Here is a 16968-nt window from a genome sequence, read left to right on the forward strand (position 1 = left end):
ATTGGCAAGGATATGGAGAAACCGTAACCCTTGTGTACTGTTGTAAAATGGTGCAGCCACTATGAAAAACAGTATGGCAGTTTCTCAAAAGATAGAAAATATAATCACCAGAGGACCCAGCAATTCTATGTCTGGGTGTACCCCAAAATAATTGAAAGCTGAGTCTTTGAAGAGTATTTGTACACCCATGTACAGAGCCCCATTATCCAAAATAGCCAAATGGTGGAAGCAATCAAGGTGTCTATTTAGGGGGAAATAAACAAAATGTGGCATATACAGGCAATGAAGTATTATTCAGCCATAAAAAGGATGGTAATTCTGACATATGCTATAAAATGGATGAAATTTGAAGACATTATTCTAAGTGAAAAAAGCCACTTACAAAAAGACAAATACCATATGATTCCATTTACATGAGTTACCTAGAGAATTCAAACTCATACAGACAGTAGAAAGAAGATTGTCAGGGAGTAGGGGAAAGGGGAAACGGGAAATTTTTAGTGGGTGGAGAGTTTCAGTTTTGCAAGGTAAAAAGAGTTCTGGAGATTGGCTGTATAACAGTGTGGAAGAAAGTACTCTACATTACTGAACTGTACACTTAAAAATAGCTGAGATGGTAAATTTTATGTTATGTGTATTTCACAATTTTTTTTAAAAAGGAGAAAAAAAAACATTCAGAGGAATAAAGATACATAGCACATAGGATTCTATGAATAAAAATAACATCTGACCTCTCATCAGAAACAATGAATGGCAGAAGACTATAGAATGACATACTTTAAAATGCCAAAAGAAAATAACACTATCATTCCAGAATGTTATATCCAGCAAAAATATCTCAGAAATGAAGGCTAAATACAGATCTTTCCAGATAAATGAAAACTGGGAGAACATGTCAAAAGGGGACTTATATGGTAAGAAATGGCAAAGGAAGCACTTTTGGCTGAAGAGTGAAAACCAGGTGAAAACCTCACTAGACAATGTTTAATACTTGCCTTCAACACTCACATATTTTAAGGAACTTAGGGTGAAAATTATGCAGATAACTCCTATTTCTGCTGCGCTTCCTTCATTCCTGAAGATTTAGTTTCCTTTTGGTACTATTTTGCTTCAGCCTGAAGAACTTCCTTATCACTTCTTTAAATCTGATCTCTTGGAAATGCTCTTATTTTTCTTTCCTCTGAGAATCTCTTGATTTTGTTTTCATTCCTAAAGAATAATTTTGCAGGATATAAACGTGGGGGTTCATAGTTTTTTCCTTTCCCTTAATTTCAAATGCATTTTCCTTCATCACATGAAATATCGTTTTTTAATTTTAAATTTGTGTCTGATAATTCCAACATCTGGGTTATGTTGGAGTTGGCATCAGTGCTTCCCTTGAGAACCAGTTACCCATTGCCGGTTCTCTGTATGCTGAGAAATTTTGGATTATATACTTAATGTTGTGATATTATGCTGTGTGGACTCTGGGTTCTGTTATAATCCTCTGGAGAACGTGGAGGTTTTTGTTTTGCAGGCAACCTACGTGGTTAGATTCAGGCTGCCAAGTTCTGTGTCTCCTTCTGTGTGTCAGAGTGCAAATCTCAGTGTAGTTCTCAAAACCTCTGCTGTGCTGGTGTGGTCTGTCCAACATCCATGCAGCTCACAGTGAGCCTGAGACTTGTGCAGTTTCACACCCAGAATTAGGAAATCTCTTCTCCAACTGTCTTCACTCTGGGTACTCTACTCCTTTCCAGCCCCCAAAGGGCTCCTTTTCTGGTTCCTCTACCAAGAAATATGGGGTTTCCATTAGAGTTTCAGCTGTGCACTCCGCTGTGCTGCTGGGCGAGCAGGCCCGCCTTCAGGGAAATTCCATGAGATACAGAAATTCATCTCTGTGTAGCTGCAGCTCCAAATTTTTCTCCCCTTTATAATTTGCCTCATTTTATTTTTCTAGACTCAAAACAATGACAGGGTAATTGTATTTTGTCCACAGTGTTCAGTTGTGACCAGTGGGAGGGAGTGTTTCTGCCACCACACAGGAACTGGAACCTCTCAGTTATTTTCCAGAGTTTCTAGCTCTCTCCTGAATCTCACCATCTCTTCACTCAGGATCCAGTCCCTCCTCCCCTACCCCCACATATTATAGCAATTAACACACATATTTTAATGTCTTTGTATGCTGCTAGCTCCTTGGAAGAGTCAAATCTCTCAGTTTCTGCCTGCTTTTTGATTGCTCTTCAGTGCTTGAACAGTTGCTTTTTTATATTGTGTTTGGAGTTTATAATTGTTACAGTATGTTTAATTTTTTTTTAATGTTTATTTATTTTTGAGACAGAGAAAGACAGAGAGTGAATGGGGGAGGGTCAGAGAGAGGGAGACACAGAATCCAAAGCAGGCTCCAGGCTCTGAGCCGTCAGCACAGAGCCCGATGCAGGGCTCGAACTCACAGAGTGTGAGATCATGACCTGAGCCAAAGTCGGATGGTTAACCAACTGAGCCACCCAGGTGCCCCACAGTATGTTTAGTATCATGCAAACTACTCCAACACTTCCAGAAACTATATGGTGTTTCTGGACCGAAGAAAGCTTCCTTCCCACCCTCCATCACTTGGGAATTCTGCAAATTGTTTGAACTTATTTTTTCCCAAAGTCTCCAAGATCCTGCTCATCACTCTCTTACTCCCACACCCACACAAGTGAAAGCAGCAACACAGAGAAAAGCCCGCAGTAAAGCTGCCTCCCCAGCTGCTGCCAGACAAGTCTGGTCTCCCCTATTATGTTGACTCTCTATAAGAAATTTGTTTTGATGTTTTTTATGCACCTACTATATGACTTTGGTCTTGTCTTCACAAAGTGCAGAAATATATTAATATAAATATCCATAATATGAAGCAAAGAGTTCCAAATGCTGTGTGAGAGAGAATAAAAAAATGCTGTGGGAATGCAGGGAAGAAATAAATTTCATCTAGGAAAATTAACAGAGGTTTTACGGAGGAGGAGGAGGTGCAGAGAGTGGGCCACAACTGCTAATTCAAGCAGAGACATTTCTATATCTGTTGCTTTAGCAGCACCATCGGAGTGGGGGTGGTGGCAGTTGTCAATATTAGATAAAGCCTTCTACTTGAAGTGTGATCTACAGACATGCTGCACTGGCATCATCAGGTGTTCAGCAGAAAGGCAGGATCTCAGGACCCCCTCCAGGCCCACTGAATCAGCATTTCAACCAGATCCCCAGGTATTTCATATGCACTTTGAGAAGCATTAAGAGAAAGTACACTGTCTTTCGACAGAACTATGATTTGAAGACCTCCCCCTCTCTAACCTCAGGCAATCACACGTGCAGGAGAGGGGGATGCAGCACAAGGAGAAGAAACGTTAATATGTACTGAGGACGCACTACTTAGGGTGTATGTGTTCTGTCATTTTATGCTCATCAGTAAACCTCAGAATTAATTACTTCCATCCCGCAGATAAGGAAATGGAAGCTCAGGAGGTTAAAGAATTAGATCACAAGGAAAGTAGCAGAACTGAATTTGGACCCATATCTGATGGACTCCAAAGCCTGTGATCTGCTTCTGGTCACACCCCACTGCCTGTCTCGGGTGTGTGATTCAGGAGAATCAGTGCTATTTACAGCACTGCCGCTAACTAGTTCAGTGATCTTGGCTAATTCGTCCTTTTTTTTTTTAAAGAACTCAGCTCCTTATGGCTAAGTTGATCGTGTTTGAACTACTAAAACGTCACAAATGAATGAATCCTGAAACAAATGAAAATGGGCATTTGAGACAACCTTAAGACCGAGTTCGGGGAGCCTCTGTTGTGTGATGGTAAATGACTCAGAGACCCAGAAGCAGAATCGTGCAGTGTAGAGTCTAGGACCAGAAACAAGCAGACCTGGTTTCTAGCCCTACCTCTGTCACTTCTTAGTTGTGAACCTCATTTTCTTCATCTATGAGGCAGGGAGAAGGGAGCTAGACTGGCTACCTCTCAGTGCCTTTGATTGGGTCACGTGAGATTATACATGAAAATGTTCCATGGCATGATACATAGTTCTCTAATTGCCTTAATTTTTGTTAACACGAATTAGGTATTTCTAAATTAATTAAGAAATGTGATTTGTAGCCTGCTGGCCATGGTAGTAACTGGGAACAAGCTCTGGCAAAGTCCATCATTTCTGTGCTTTTGCTTACCCTAGCAATGGGAATAAAAGGTAATAAAAATATCTACAGGCTCCGCACCTGTGAGAGAGATTGGTGCCAGAAATACAAAGACCGTTATTCTCGAGCAGGAAGTCCTTGCTCTAGAACTTCCTGTGATGATGAGATGCTTCCTTATCCGTGCTGTTCAGTACAGCAGCCAATTAGCCACATGTGGCTACTGAGCACTTGAAATGTGGCTAGTGCAACTGAGAACTTACTTTTAAATTTTATTTCATTTGAATCCATTCACATTTAAATCACCACATATGGATAGTGACTACCATGCAGAACAGTGCAGCTCTAGAGCAAAAGTGAGATATGGATCTGTTCAGTAGTGTAAGATTTTATAGCTATATTCTTTTTTTTAAATATAATTTATTGTCAAGTTGGGTAACATACAGTGTGTACAGTGTGCTCTTGGTTTTGGGGGTAGATTCCTGTGATTTGCTGCTTATGTACAAAACCCAGTGCTCATCCCAACAAGTGCCCTCCTCAATGCCCGTCACCCATTTTCCCCTCTCCCCCCACCCAACAACTCTCAGTTTGTTCTCTGTATTTAAGAGTCTCTTACAGTTTGCCTCCCTCCCTCTCTGTTTACAACTATTTTTTCCCCTTCCCTTCCCCCATGGTCTTCTATTAAGTTTCTCAAGATCCACATATGAGAGTAAACACATATGATATCTATCTTTCTCTGACTGACTCCTTTCACTTAGGAAAATACTCTCCAGTTACATCCATGTTGCTGCAAATGTCAGGATTTCATTCTTTCTTATTGCCAAGTAGTACTCCATTGTATATATAAACCACATCTTCTTTATCCATTCATCAGTTGATGGACATTTAGGCTCTTTCCATAATTTGGCTATTGTTGAAAGCATTGGTTTATAGATATATTCTTAATGCCAGCAAATAAATTGATTTTTTTCCTAATTCTGAAACTCTAGCCCCTAGTGCCCTTTTTCCTCCAAATTAAACAAAACATTTTTATAGCATCGTTTCTGATCATGGGTTCCAGAGGAACCCAATTATCACTGTATAGCAGTAAAATGTGAAGGTTACCTAAGCAAAAGAAGGATGCTCTGTTAATAAATATGTCTGTTCACCTGAGAAGAGAAAACATTTCACTCCCCTGTCTTTAAAATTAAAAACTGTAGGACGGAAAGCGACTAGGTCCTGTGAGTGGGTGCTTGCCCCACCACTGCTTACAGCAGTCTCCTACCTTGCATTTTCCGCTCTCCGGCTTATGCACTGGTGCAAGTAGAGATACTCCTGAGGCGCACTGGTGGACAAGGTGGGCTGCATGTGGTTGGACACAGGGGGTTCAAAGGTGAACAAGGTTGGCTGGCTGGAGTGCGATGGGGCTGAGGACTTGCGTTCTCGAAGAAGGTGCTGACTGGAGCTGCTGAGCTCAGCTGGAGAAGAGCGGGGGCCGTGACTGGCAGAGGACATGTTTCTCAGGGAGTCTGTGAAACAAGAGAAGGAGCTCTGTGACTGAAAAGGGGAAGAAAAGTGGCCTTATCCCAAAGTGGGATGTCAGAGGAAGAAGAGATATTAAGAGCAGAGGCAATGATCCAGCAGCAGCCTTCTCTCCCCCTCACACACCTGCTCCTTCTCTGTCTGCCTGAGTGAAAGACTGTGGCCTCCTGGTGGAAACGGAGATGCCCTGTCCCTCGGCACTGCTCCTGGAGTCGTGGAGTCCGCTCCCTGTCACAACCCTGATGGTGATGGCCCTGCTCCCAGGAGGTGTGGCTGCCCATGGCTCAGGACTGTGACTCTGGCCCTTCTCCAGAGGGAGGGCAGCAAGTGCCACTGTCCTCCTCCTCTTTGGAGGCTCCTGCTGTCATCACCTCTGTCAAAGCTAAGGCTGGCTTTGTTAAATGAGCTTTGCTTCCTGAAGACCCATTGATTCAGACCCTGGACTGTACCTTATTGTGTAAATGATAAAAGCAGAAATGTACTTGCAGCAGACCGTCCCATGGAAGACTGGTCCCAGCTCCTCCTGCCTGCCCTTCCAAGTCCTCTGAGGACAACGATGTTCCCCGTTCCCCAACTCTTGTGCCCACCACTCTGTGTCAATTGGTCTTTTTTCTCTTAATTCTCATCTTAAACTCCCCTCTGTTGTGCTAGAAAAGCAGCAAGGTATTAAAGATAGATCATAGCTGAGAGTACTACCCTCCCAGCCAAGGGCATTACTCATTTGGCTGGTTCTCCAAGCCTAGTCCAAGTTCCTGAGCGTAACACATAAGGCCTTTCACAGTCTGACCTACTTCCTGCTTCTCTCCTCCTGTACCCGAGGCATTCGGAAGCTTCATCAGTCCCCAGACACACCAGTCCCTTTTACAACTCTTTCTCACGGCTTATGCTGTTCCTTCCGCCTGGATTTCACTTCTACTCCACTGGCACTCATATGCAGACTTGAAGACCCTACATGGATATCATATTCTCTCTGAAACCTTCCTGGACTCAGTCCTTTTTCTGGCTGCCAATGGCACTTGGCCTGTGCTTCATTATGTCCACTGTCACTCTGCCTCCCTGCTTGGCCTTGTTTCTATGAACAGTGCCTGATGCTGTTATGTCTACAGTCCCAGGATTCACCTAATAAAGGCCAGGCGCATAGACATTTCTTAGTCTGTGGAAGGAGAAAAAGGTCATGGAGCACATAATAATTCCACGGTGAAACTTCTTGTTCAAAAGAAATAAAGTTGTTTTTTGTTTTTTTTTTTTAATTTTTTTTTCAACGTTTTTTTATTTATTTTTGGGACAGAGAGAGACAGAGCATGAATGGGGGAGGGGCAGAGAGAGAGGGAGACACAGAATCGGAAACAGGCTCCAGGCTCCGAGCCATCAGCCCAGAGCCTGACGCGGGGCTCAAACTCACGGACCGCGAGATCGTGACCTGGCTGAAGTCGGACGCTTAACCGACTGCGCCACCCAGGCGCCCCAAAAGAAATAAAGTTTTAAAGATGTAATTGCTGGTGATGTGATAGCTAGTGGGGGATGACATTTCAGGGGTGGTGATGGGGGCTTGCTAGGGCCAGTCAAATCTTTTCAGAGGGGACATACTTCTGTTTCTACTCCCCATCATCTGACCTATTTTAGTACACTTCTCATGGCCCTAGGCAGGATCACCAGCTTGTTAGTGCTCTATCGCATTAATTAGTCCCCAGTCTTTACTGATGTGAGGCAGAACAACTTCTGCCTGTGTACAACAGAAAAGCCATGGGCCTCTGGGGAAAAACTGTTCCATCGACAGCTGTATTGACCTCCAAAATGAATTCCCATTACAGGTCTTGTAGTGAACTGGATGTTTGTTAACAGAATCAATGGCTTCATTACTCCATTAGATTTGCAAGATGAACTCTCTAATGGCAGAGGGGAGAGGGTTTATGCTAGGGGATGGAGTAGCCATGGAGGGCAAAGCTGCGGCCTGAGGGATGGGCAAAGCTGCGGCCTGAGAAGACATAGGGAAGGTGCCAAGAGGAAGCCTCTGGTGTGTTTCTACCTTCCCCTGTGGTCTTTCTGGACTCCTCTACCTCTGCCACCCTTTCAGTGGATGCATTTTTCAGGGTTTCACCCCAGAGCCTCCTCTATCATCACTGACTCAGGACACTCTCCCGGGGTGTTCTCTTCCAGCCAGGTGATGACAACTCTCAAAAAATCCATCTTTAACTCTGTTCTCTTTCCTGGGCTCTCATCTAAGATGCCTGTTGGGCATCTCCATTCAGATGTCCCACAAGCAGGTCAAGCTCAGTGATCTCCTCCTCCTCCTGTGTCCTGCTTCTCTGTGAAGTACATCAACATCACCATCCAATCAGCTGAGCCGGAAATGTAGGTGTTACTACAACCCCTCTCTGTTTGTCAACAACCGCACCATGTCACTATGTCCCTGCCCTGCTTAAAATTCTTCAGTGGATCCCTGTTATCCTCAGGACAACGTACAAAGCTCTCTCTTTTTAAAACCATTTTTCTGTTTATTTCTTTAACCTTATTTCTGACCAATCCTTCCTTGTGTTTCAAACAGAATTTTAGGAAAATAGTAACTTTTCTGTCCTATCACTCCATATATCTGGCTGTAAGCTCAGTGAGGGCAGAGACACTGTCTCTTTTCTAACACTTTTATCCCTTGCATCAAGCCCAGTATGAGACACAAGTCCATAAACATGTGTTGGTTAGACAAACGAAGCATGTAGCATTAGGCCACACTCCCTCAATAACGTTCACTGATTCCTCACTGCCTTCAGAATAAAGTTCAGGTTCCCAAGTCTGACAAGAAAGGCCATTCTGTCACAATCTACTTCTCCTGCCTGGCACCCATATATCTCGCATGCCCCCTACGTTGCATGCTTGGACTGTGGATCTGTATAAAAAGAGGAGTGACCTGTCCTCGTGGCTGGAGCCCTCTGCTCAGGCTGTGGATCAAATCTGAGAAATCTGTAGAGCTGGAGAAACCACTTCACCTGAGTCTCAGTTTGCAATAAGATGGTCATAAGAATGCAACAAGACATAAGATGGTCGTAAGAATGAACTGCACAAAGGGTCGGGACAACTCTGCATGCTGTAAATTCTCAAAAGGTATTCTAGTCACTTCTGTATTCCTGCTGCCTAAAGCAGTTCCAGAGCACAGTGGGTACTGAATATATACTTGTTGAATGAATAAAATAATTTTTACTAGCACAAAACCAAATATGCTTGTTTCTTGTGGTCAAAATAGGAGAGGCTTTCAAGGTCTGCTAATAAGATGAAGTAGGGGTTATGATGAGTTGGGCCCACTTGGAACTCCATTCTATAAGTATGAAGCCATGTCTATGAAATCAGTCAGCTCCATAATGATCTGCCACTCCAGAAAAGCTCTTTTGAAGCTGTTTTGGGATTAAACCTTGCCAAAATCTCATTTCTGCTTGCTATAGTGTCCCCCCCAAAACTCACTTTTACATGGAACCTCAGATTGTGACCTTGTTTGAAAATAGCATCTTTGCAGATCTAATTAGTTAAAATGAGGTCATAGTGATGGGTGTACTTAAAAGAACAGCAGACAAAGACACATAGGGAGAACACCATTGTGATGACAGAGGTAGAGACTGGATAAACAAAATGCGATATAGCTATACAATGGAATATTATTCAGCCATATGAAATACTAATACATGCCCCAACAGGATGAATCTCCAAAACACTGTGCGAAGTGAAAGAAGCCAGTGTAAAAGACTATAAATTATATGGCTTTATTTATGTGAAATGTCCAGAATCAGCACATCCATAAAGATAGCAAGCAGACTAGTGGTTTCCCAGGGGTGGGGGTGGGATGGGGGAGTGGGCATGGGGAGTGAATGCTAATGAGTATGGGGTTTCTTTTTGGGGTAATGAAAATGTTCCAGAATTAGATGGTGGTGACGGTTGCACAACCCTGTGAACATGCTAAAAAAACAATGACTTGTACACTTTAAATGGGTGATGTATGGCATGTGCATTTAAACACACACACACACGTATAAACACTTTGCAAAGTATGAAGTGTTAATTATGTGCAAGAGATTAATGGTCTAATTAAACACATCTGACCTTTAGCTTATTTCCTCTCTAAAGAGAATACTGAACACTCCTTACTAAAATAGATTGAGTAAGAGACATTCTCCCTTTCCTATCTTCAGTTCCCTGCCTGTCCTCCAACCTTATTGTTCAGGGGGGTTCACCCCCCAATCATGGCAAGACAGTAGGAATTTCAACAAAACAAAATATCAAGAAGTCATGTTTGGGGTCAAAAGACCCAAAGTGTAAAAGGTGAATAAAAAAACCCACAGAGGGGCGCCTGGGTGGCTCAGTCGGTTGGGCGGCCGACTTCGGCTCAGGTCACGATCTCACAGTCCGTGAGTTCAAGCCCCGCGTCGGGCTCTGTGCTGACGGCTCAGAGCCTGGAGCCTGCTTCGGATTCTGTGTCTCCCTCTCTCTCTGACCCTCCCCCCGTTCATGCTCTCTGTCTCAAAAATAAATAAATGTTAAAAAAAATTAAAAAAAACCCCACAGGTGTGAAAACAAATCCATGCAGTTGCATAAAACGTGCATAGGATTTGTTTTTATTGCCTGGCTACCTCTTGAAGGGAAGAAAAGAATGCTAAAGGCGTGTGGCTGGGCTGTTTTTGGTATGTGGCTATAACGCTGGTGTAATGATGTGTCTTGGGTCATTAGGAAGGTCAGTTATATAGCAAGAAGAAAATGGACGTTTCCAGACTCCAGGCCTGGGCTTCTATCTCCATGTCTAGACTAAAGATAATGCCAGAAAATGCTTGAGTCAATTTGTTTTCTTTTAAAAAGGGTTTTATTTTTTCCTCTTCTTCCTGGCTTCTTTTTAGGGCCCTAAAAATCACTCCCCTTCCTTTCCACAATCACCCCTGGGAAGCCTGCCCAGTGCACAAACACTCCGCCCACCTTCTTGCAAAACTCTAGAACAGGAAAGCTCTGAAGGATTTTAGTAGAGGGGCCCAGCCCAACCCAGCCCTGCCCAGCCCAGCCATCAACTGCCTAGTGATAACAGGAGCAGGAAAGGGGCAGTTGGCGGGAGTTTCTGGAAAAGATGACTGGCCAAATAATGACTGGTTCCCTTATCTCAATGCCCTTTTCATCTTTATCCTTCTCTCTCCCCAAATCCCTGCCCCAAGACTCAGTGGGTATCAGAACCCATGAAGTGGTAGACCAAAGCACATGCTGGGACCCAGGCTGGATTCAAAGCCTGGATCTGCTAAGTCCTTGCTCTGTGGCCTTGGACAGTTACCCAAACCTCTTTGTTCCTCACCTGTTCAACAGGTAAAATACATAGTTTTCCAGGGCTGCCATGTAGTTTGAGATCATACATATGAAGCATTTAGCAAAGTGCCTGCTCTGATTCCGTAATACGTGTGGAAATGCTGCCACCTTGAAATGGGCCGAGAGGTCTGGAGGAGCTTTCCAAGCAACAGAGAACGCGTGGAAGGTAACTGTTGTCTGTTTTAGTTCCAACTATAACTTGTATGTTATATGTGGAAGGAGACCAAAAAGGACAATACTGACTATAATAATCACTGCTGCCATTTACTAAGCACCTACTATGTGTGTCTAGTCTACTCTGCGAGGTAGAAATTATTATTTCCGTTTTTTTCCCTTCTTTTTGGATGAAGAAACTGAAGCTCAGAGAAGTTAATAATGAGCTCTGGGGTCACACAGCTAGAAAGCATCAGAACCTATCTGAAACAGATCTCACTTTCTTCAAAGCCAATTCTTTTCGTTCATGTAGAGAAAAGAGCTCCCACGAGATCCCTGAGTGAGGAACGGTATTAGCTTTATGAAAGGCAGAGTCAACTAACAGAATGACAGCCTAGGCCAAGCTCTGCTCTAACCGGCTGAGTGATCTTGGGCATGCCATTTCACCTTCCTGGGACTCATTTTCTCTATTCAAAAAAGGAAGAACTTGGATTAGGTCAGGGATATACATAAAAGCCATCTTTGGGAAACGTAAGAGAGCTGTTCCATGTAAGACCTAATGAGACATATTTACACAGAGATAGAATAAGATCAACTGGTTTCGCTTTTAATAATCTCTGGTTCTTTTTATTTTATTTATTTTTGTTTTTTTAAATGTTTATTTATTTTGAGAGAAAGAGAGAGCATGCATTGGAGGGAGGGGCAGAGAGAGGGAGAGAGAATCCCAAGCAGGCTCCACATAGTCAGCACAAAGCCCAACATGGGGCTCAATCCCATGACTGTGAGATCATGACCTGAGCCCAAATCAAGAATTGGATGCTTAACCGAATGATACACCCAGGCACCCCAATAATTTCTGGTTCTTAATTCCAGGACACAGGTAGAAGAATTAAGGTCAACTGAAAAATCAGGGGCAAAGCAAACTCAGAGACCCAAATGAGAACACAAATTCTTCCAAAAATCTTTTTTTTTTTTTGCATCATCAAAATTACAAACTGAAAGCCACCCTTGTTCTCACTGCCTTTTTCTATCATCTATCTAGGGTCCAAAAGGAACAATGTGTTACAGAAAAGGCCCTGATGTGGGTTCAGAAACATGGGTCAGAAACCATTTTACAACAGGGACCTAAGCAAAACTTTTAATCTCTCTGCACCTCATTTTTCATGTTGTCAAATGCCAAAGAGAAGGCAGTCAATGAACACATTTTGAAAAGAGAATAGTATAGGATTCTACAGGGTGAGTGGCCCCCTGGAGAAAGCTAACCAAAGAACAGGGACCAGAGGGTGGAGAATTCTAAAAACAAAAGCATGCTGACAGGTGCTGAGGGCAAGACTGGATCAACAGTTCATTTTAACTCACAATCACAAGAAATTATTTAAGGTGAATAATCCTCAGAATCATCCGGCACACATCATAATTAGAGGAATTGTTCATAAATTTAAGGCCAAACACAAAATAGCTTCACTCTATATGATAACTCACATAATATGGCAACTAGAAAGGGCCCTGGAGTCTAACTGCTCATTTATCACCACTGTCCTTCCCACTCACCCACATCTCTCATTTCCGATTGGAGAAACTGTGGCCCAGAAAGGTGAGGCTCCTTGTCCAAAGCCACATGGTAGGGCAGACCTGAAGCCTGGAATAAGAATTCAGATCTCCTCCTTCAGGGGTCCTTCTACCACACGGAAAGAACAATGTATCAGTGTGAATGAAGATGTACTCCCCATAACGTGCAGGGGAGGGGAGAGGCAATCAAGTCAGGGGATCTCATCACCGGGACACTGACTGGCAGGACTGTTATTTTGTCATGAGTTTATTATGTTACTCACATTTGCATGGTAAGTAAACATTCGCTGCACCAAACTACTAAAGACTAGTATAAATAATTCCCCAAGCTCAAAAATACATCTTCTAGTAGTTTATAAAAACTACAAAACAGAGAAAGAAAAAAGGGGAGGCACAGACAGACAGTAACACAAGACCCTGTGAGACTACCCTGTAGGACTAGGCTGCCTGATGCGTCCCCTTCTCTGGGGAAGGATCTGAGAAAGAATACTTCCCCCACTCCTCCGCCTGCCCCAAAGGGCTCTGAGAGCCAAGTCAGAACATCCTGACCTTGACATATAGGATCTCTCAGTACGCTTTAGCAGAAATTGATTTTGTGAAGGGTGCAGGGGAGGGAAAGAGTGACTGTAGCCGAGAGGCATGCCACATATCCTTACATAACCATCTCTGCCCTTGGGATCCTCACTTTAGAGAGGGGAAACTACAGGCCAGAGCAAATTCCAGGCTCTCCTTAAGGTCTCCAGTTAGAATTAATCATGCCTTCCTCTAAACCTTTTATAGTACCTCATTCTGCTGCTTATTCTACTTGTGTTGGAGTTCACAAGTTTGTCACACAAAAGTCGGTACTGAGCTGGTAGAAGCCGGGATCTGGCCCATCTCTGTTTCTCTGACAGTGTTTAGCACTATGCTCTGTGCCTAGTAAATGTCTGATTGAGAACAAGGTGTTCAATAAACACACCACGGCGGTGGGTTATTCTTCCTTGGGTCAGAAAAAATGAATGAATAGCTCCAGGATCCAAATGTAAACTATTCTTGTAGGGTGGGAAGAATTATCACTTTGCGAGGTTTTCTGGCTTGTGTGTATATCTGTTTTAGGGCAGCCAATCTATATTTAGCCATGCACTGTCCTGTTCATTTTAGAGGAGATCAGGTTACAAGTTTTGTTTTCCCCTAACCTGCCACACCTAGGTATGCACCTACATATGCCGGACCTCATTTGTGACAGACCTTACTCCTTCTCCTTGGAGTGGGGCTGGGTTGGCTGGGCATCCCGCTAGGAGAGTTAATTCATACTGGGAATGAAGCACTCCTGCCATTTACTTAGGGTCATGAGCACTGACTGTGGGTACTACAGCAGGAGCTGCAGGCCCATCAGAAAGAACAGATCTTGTCCCTGCCCTACAGGTTTATACTGCATTGAGAAAGACCCTATTTCTCTTCAAGGCAGCACTTCTGCCCTCCCCCCAAGGAACTTTGGGAACCTAATGGTATTCCCATAGGAATCAGTCTATCTAGTGGGCACCACAAGCTCACATGGCAATGATGCATTTGACCCTTGTGACCTTCCCACAAAAATATCATTGTAAGTTAAGCTAACCAACTTCCTAAGAGGTGAGCTTCCCCTGCCTTCTTTTACACTGACTTTCACTTAAGAGACAACTGGCAACCAGTGTGAAACACAAGTGTCAGATCCTAAAATGGAAGGTGCTTATCAAGAATCATTAGCAGTGGCAAAAATCACCAGAACAATACCCTACACTGCTCTGCTCTGGGTGGGGAGGCTGAGGGACTCAGGGGACCGAGCATTACCTGAAGTACAACTGTGGATTTGGGAGATGTAGTGTGGTATGGAAAATGAACATGGATTTTGAAATCTGAATCTTAGCTTACTAGCTGTGGGACCTAAGGATGGCGTGTGAATCTAAGAATCCTAGTTTGGGGGCACCTGGGTGGGTTAGTCGGTTAAGTATCTGACTTTGGCTCAGGTTATGATCTCACAGTCTGTGAGTTCGAGCCCTGCATTGGGCTCTGCGCTGACAGTTCAGAGCCTGGAGCCTGCTTCAGATTCTGTGTCTCCCTTCTCTCTCTCTGCCCCTTCCCTGCTCACTCGCTTGCTCTCTCTCAAAGATGAATAAAGATTAAAAAAAAACTTAAGAGTCCTAGTTTGTACAGTTTGTAAAATAGCAACCTGTAGGGTTGTCTCAGGGAGTAAAGAGATGCCACGGTCCCTGCACATCAGTACATCACAGAGGGAGGTCCTTTCTCAGCACTCCATCGTGGAAGGTGGCCTGACATGGGAGAAGGGCTTAAGCTTGGTGTTCACAGACCTTCAGGGTTTGATCAGAGCCAGGACTGGTGCCGGGAAGTACAAATGAACTCAACTGGCCTTTGTGAGGTACGTAGAGGACCCCAGAGGCAAAGAGCCTGGAAGGACCCAACTTCTAACCGGCAGCTTTTCTTAGTTGCTGCCTCCGGTCCTGGTGTCACAACAGTCTCTCCTGGCTTCATATATGTAGCTTTCCTACTCATCTTCCAGTCTTGTATCTTGATGCCTCAACAACTCTAGGTTTTTTTCTGCTGGATCCAAAAGGAAGCGCTTTTTTTTTTTTAAGTTTATTTATTTATTTTGAGAGAGATATGCATGGGGGAGGGGTAAATAGAGAGGGAGAGAGAGAATCCCAAGCAGGCTCTGCACTATCAGCGCACAGCCTGATGTGGGATTCAATCTCAAGAACCCCGCAAGTTCATGACCTAAGCCAAAATCAAGTCAGACAGTTAACTAACCTACCGAGGCACCCCAGAAGTGCTTGCTATCTTTTTAACACTGTTAGAAAGGCCAACACCTAAGACCATATGTAAATGTGTCTTGGTAGGCCTGTCAAGGTATGTTATTACATGAGAATAGGGGGTGGCAAACTATGGACCATAAGTCAAACTGGGCCTACCAGCTGTTTTTATAAATAAAGTTTTATTGGAACACAGCTATTCATTTACATACTGTTTATGGCTGTTTATGTGCTACAACAGTGAAGTTGAGTACTTGTGAGAGAACATAATGGTGGTAAAACCTACAATATTTACAATCTGACCTTTTACAGAGGAAGTTTGGAAACCTCTGGACTAGAAACTGTCATTCAGGTTTGTGTAACCATGTCCTCTTTCAAAATATTAGCATCTAATTTAAGTTCATCATTAAGGAGACAGAGGCTGAAACCAAGACCAATGAATCCCAAACTTATGCTTTGAAAAAAATCAAAAGGAGGAATCACAAGAAAAGCCAGTTTGGAAAGTGCATTAGTATAATTATAAGAAATCCTGTTCTTTTTCATTTTAGTACATCTTGGGCACAAACAACATGCTAGTCGCTGGTTAGCATATGGAATTAAAGGGTTCACAAAAGTAACATGATAAACTTATATTGAACCAGGCTTGGAGAGAAGTCACCAGATTGTCCTTTCTGATCCATAATGGTTTATTCTTCATAAATATCACAGATGCACAGGTCTGGAACTGACCAACAGATCACTTAGTTTAATATTTTATTTTACTGATAAGAAATCTAAGGTCCAGAGAGACCAAGTATTTTCTTACCAGTGACTGATTGGTAGTCCTGAGAAAGAATGTAAGTCCCTTATTTTTCAGGTTTAGTGTTTTTTTCTAGTAATACATCTCATTAGAAGAACAATAAACATTCTAAGTTTGAGTAGACTTTTCTACTTCTGAGGACAGTGAAAAGAGCTTCCACCTAATAATCTAACATGGTTCCCTGAAGTTCTCAAAAAAAGGACCATATTATGACTGGAAAGGGTCAGAATTATTATTGACATACTCTTTGATAAAACAGTAATACTTTCCTATGTGTATACAGTACCTTCTCATTTGCTTTGGTATAATTAATACAAAAAAAGCATGTTGGGATTATGACAGAGATTGGGCTCAATCTATAGATCAATCCAGGGAGAAACAACACAGTAACATTAGTGAATGTTCTACTTTACAACATGGTTTCTCTCTCCCTTTACTGGGTCTTCTTCATTTCTCCTGGCAATGTTTTGTCATTTGCTGTACAGAGATCTTATATGATTTTTGTTAAATTAATTAAGTGCTTTATTTTTTGAAGCTGTTGTAAAAGAAATTTTTATTATAATTTTATTTTCCAATTGTAGGTTGCTCTCGACAACTTTGACATTTATAACAGTCCTACAAAGTTGGCAGGGCAGTGATCTTTCCAGATTCATTTAACATAAGATGAGACTACGACTCAGAGG

The 16968-nt window shown here is 42.9% G+C and overlaps 1 protein-coding gene across 1 annotated transcript in view; it reads right to left on the reverse strand.

Moving 5' to 3' along the window:
* The window catches only part of GAB2 (GRB2 associated binding protein 2), a 188774-nt gene that overhangs the window by 24533 nt on the left and 147273 nt on the right, over positions 1-16968 (reverse strand). The window contains exon 3 of the mRNA XM_019449939.2: positions 5400-5643. Within this exon, the coding sequence (XP_019305484.1) occupies positions 5400-5643 (244 nt within the window). The remainder of the gene's footprint in view (positions 1-5399; positions 5644-16968) is intronic.

The sequence above is a fragment of the Panthera pardus genome, unplaced genomic scaffold, assembly GCF_024362965.1.
Source record: "Panthera pardus isolate Hobbes unplaced genomic scaffold, ASM2436296v1 HiC_scaffold_12, whole genome shotgun sequence".
Classification (NCBI taxonomy): Eukaryota; Metazoa; Chordata; class Mammalia; order Carnivora; family Felidae; genus Panthera; species Panthera pardus.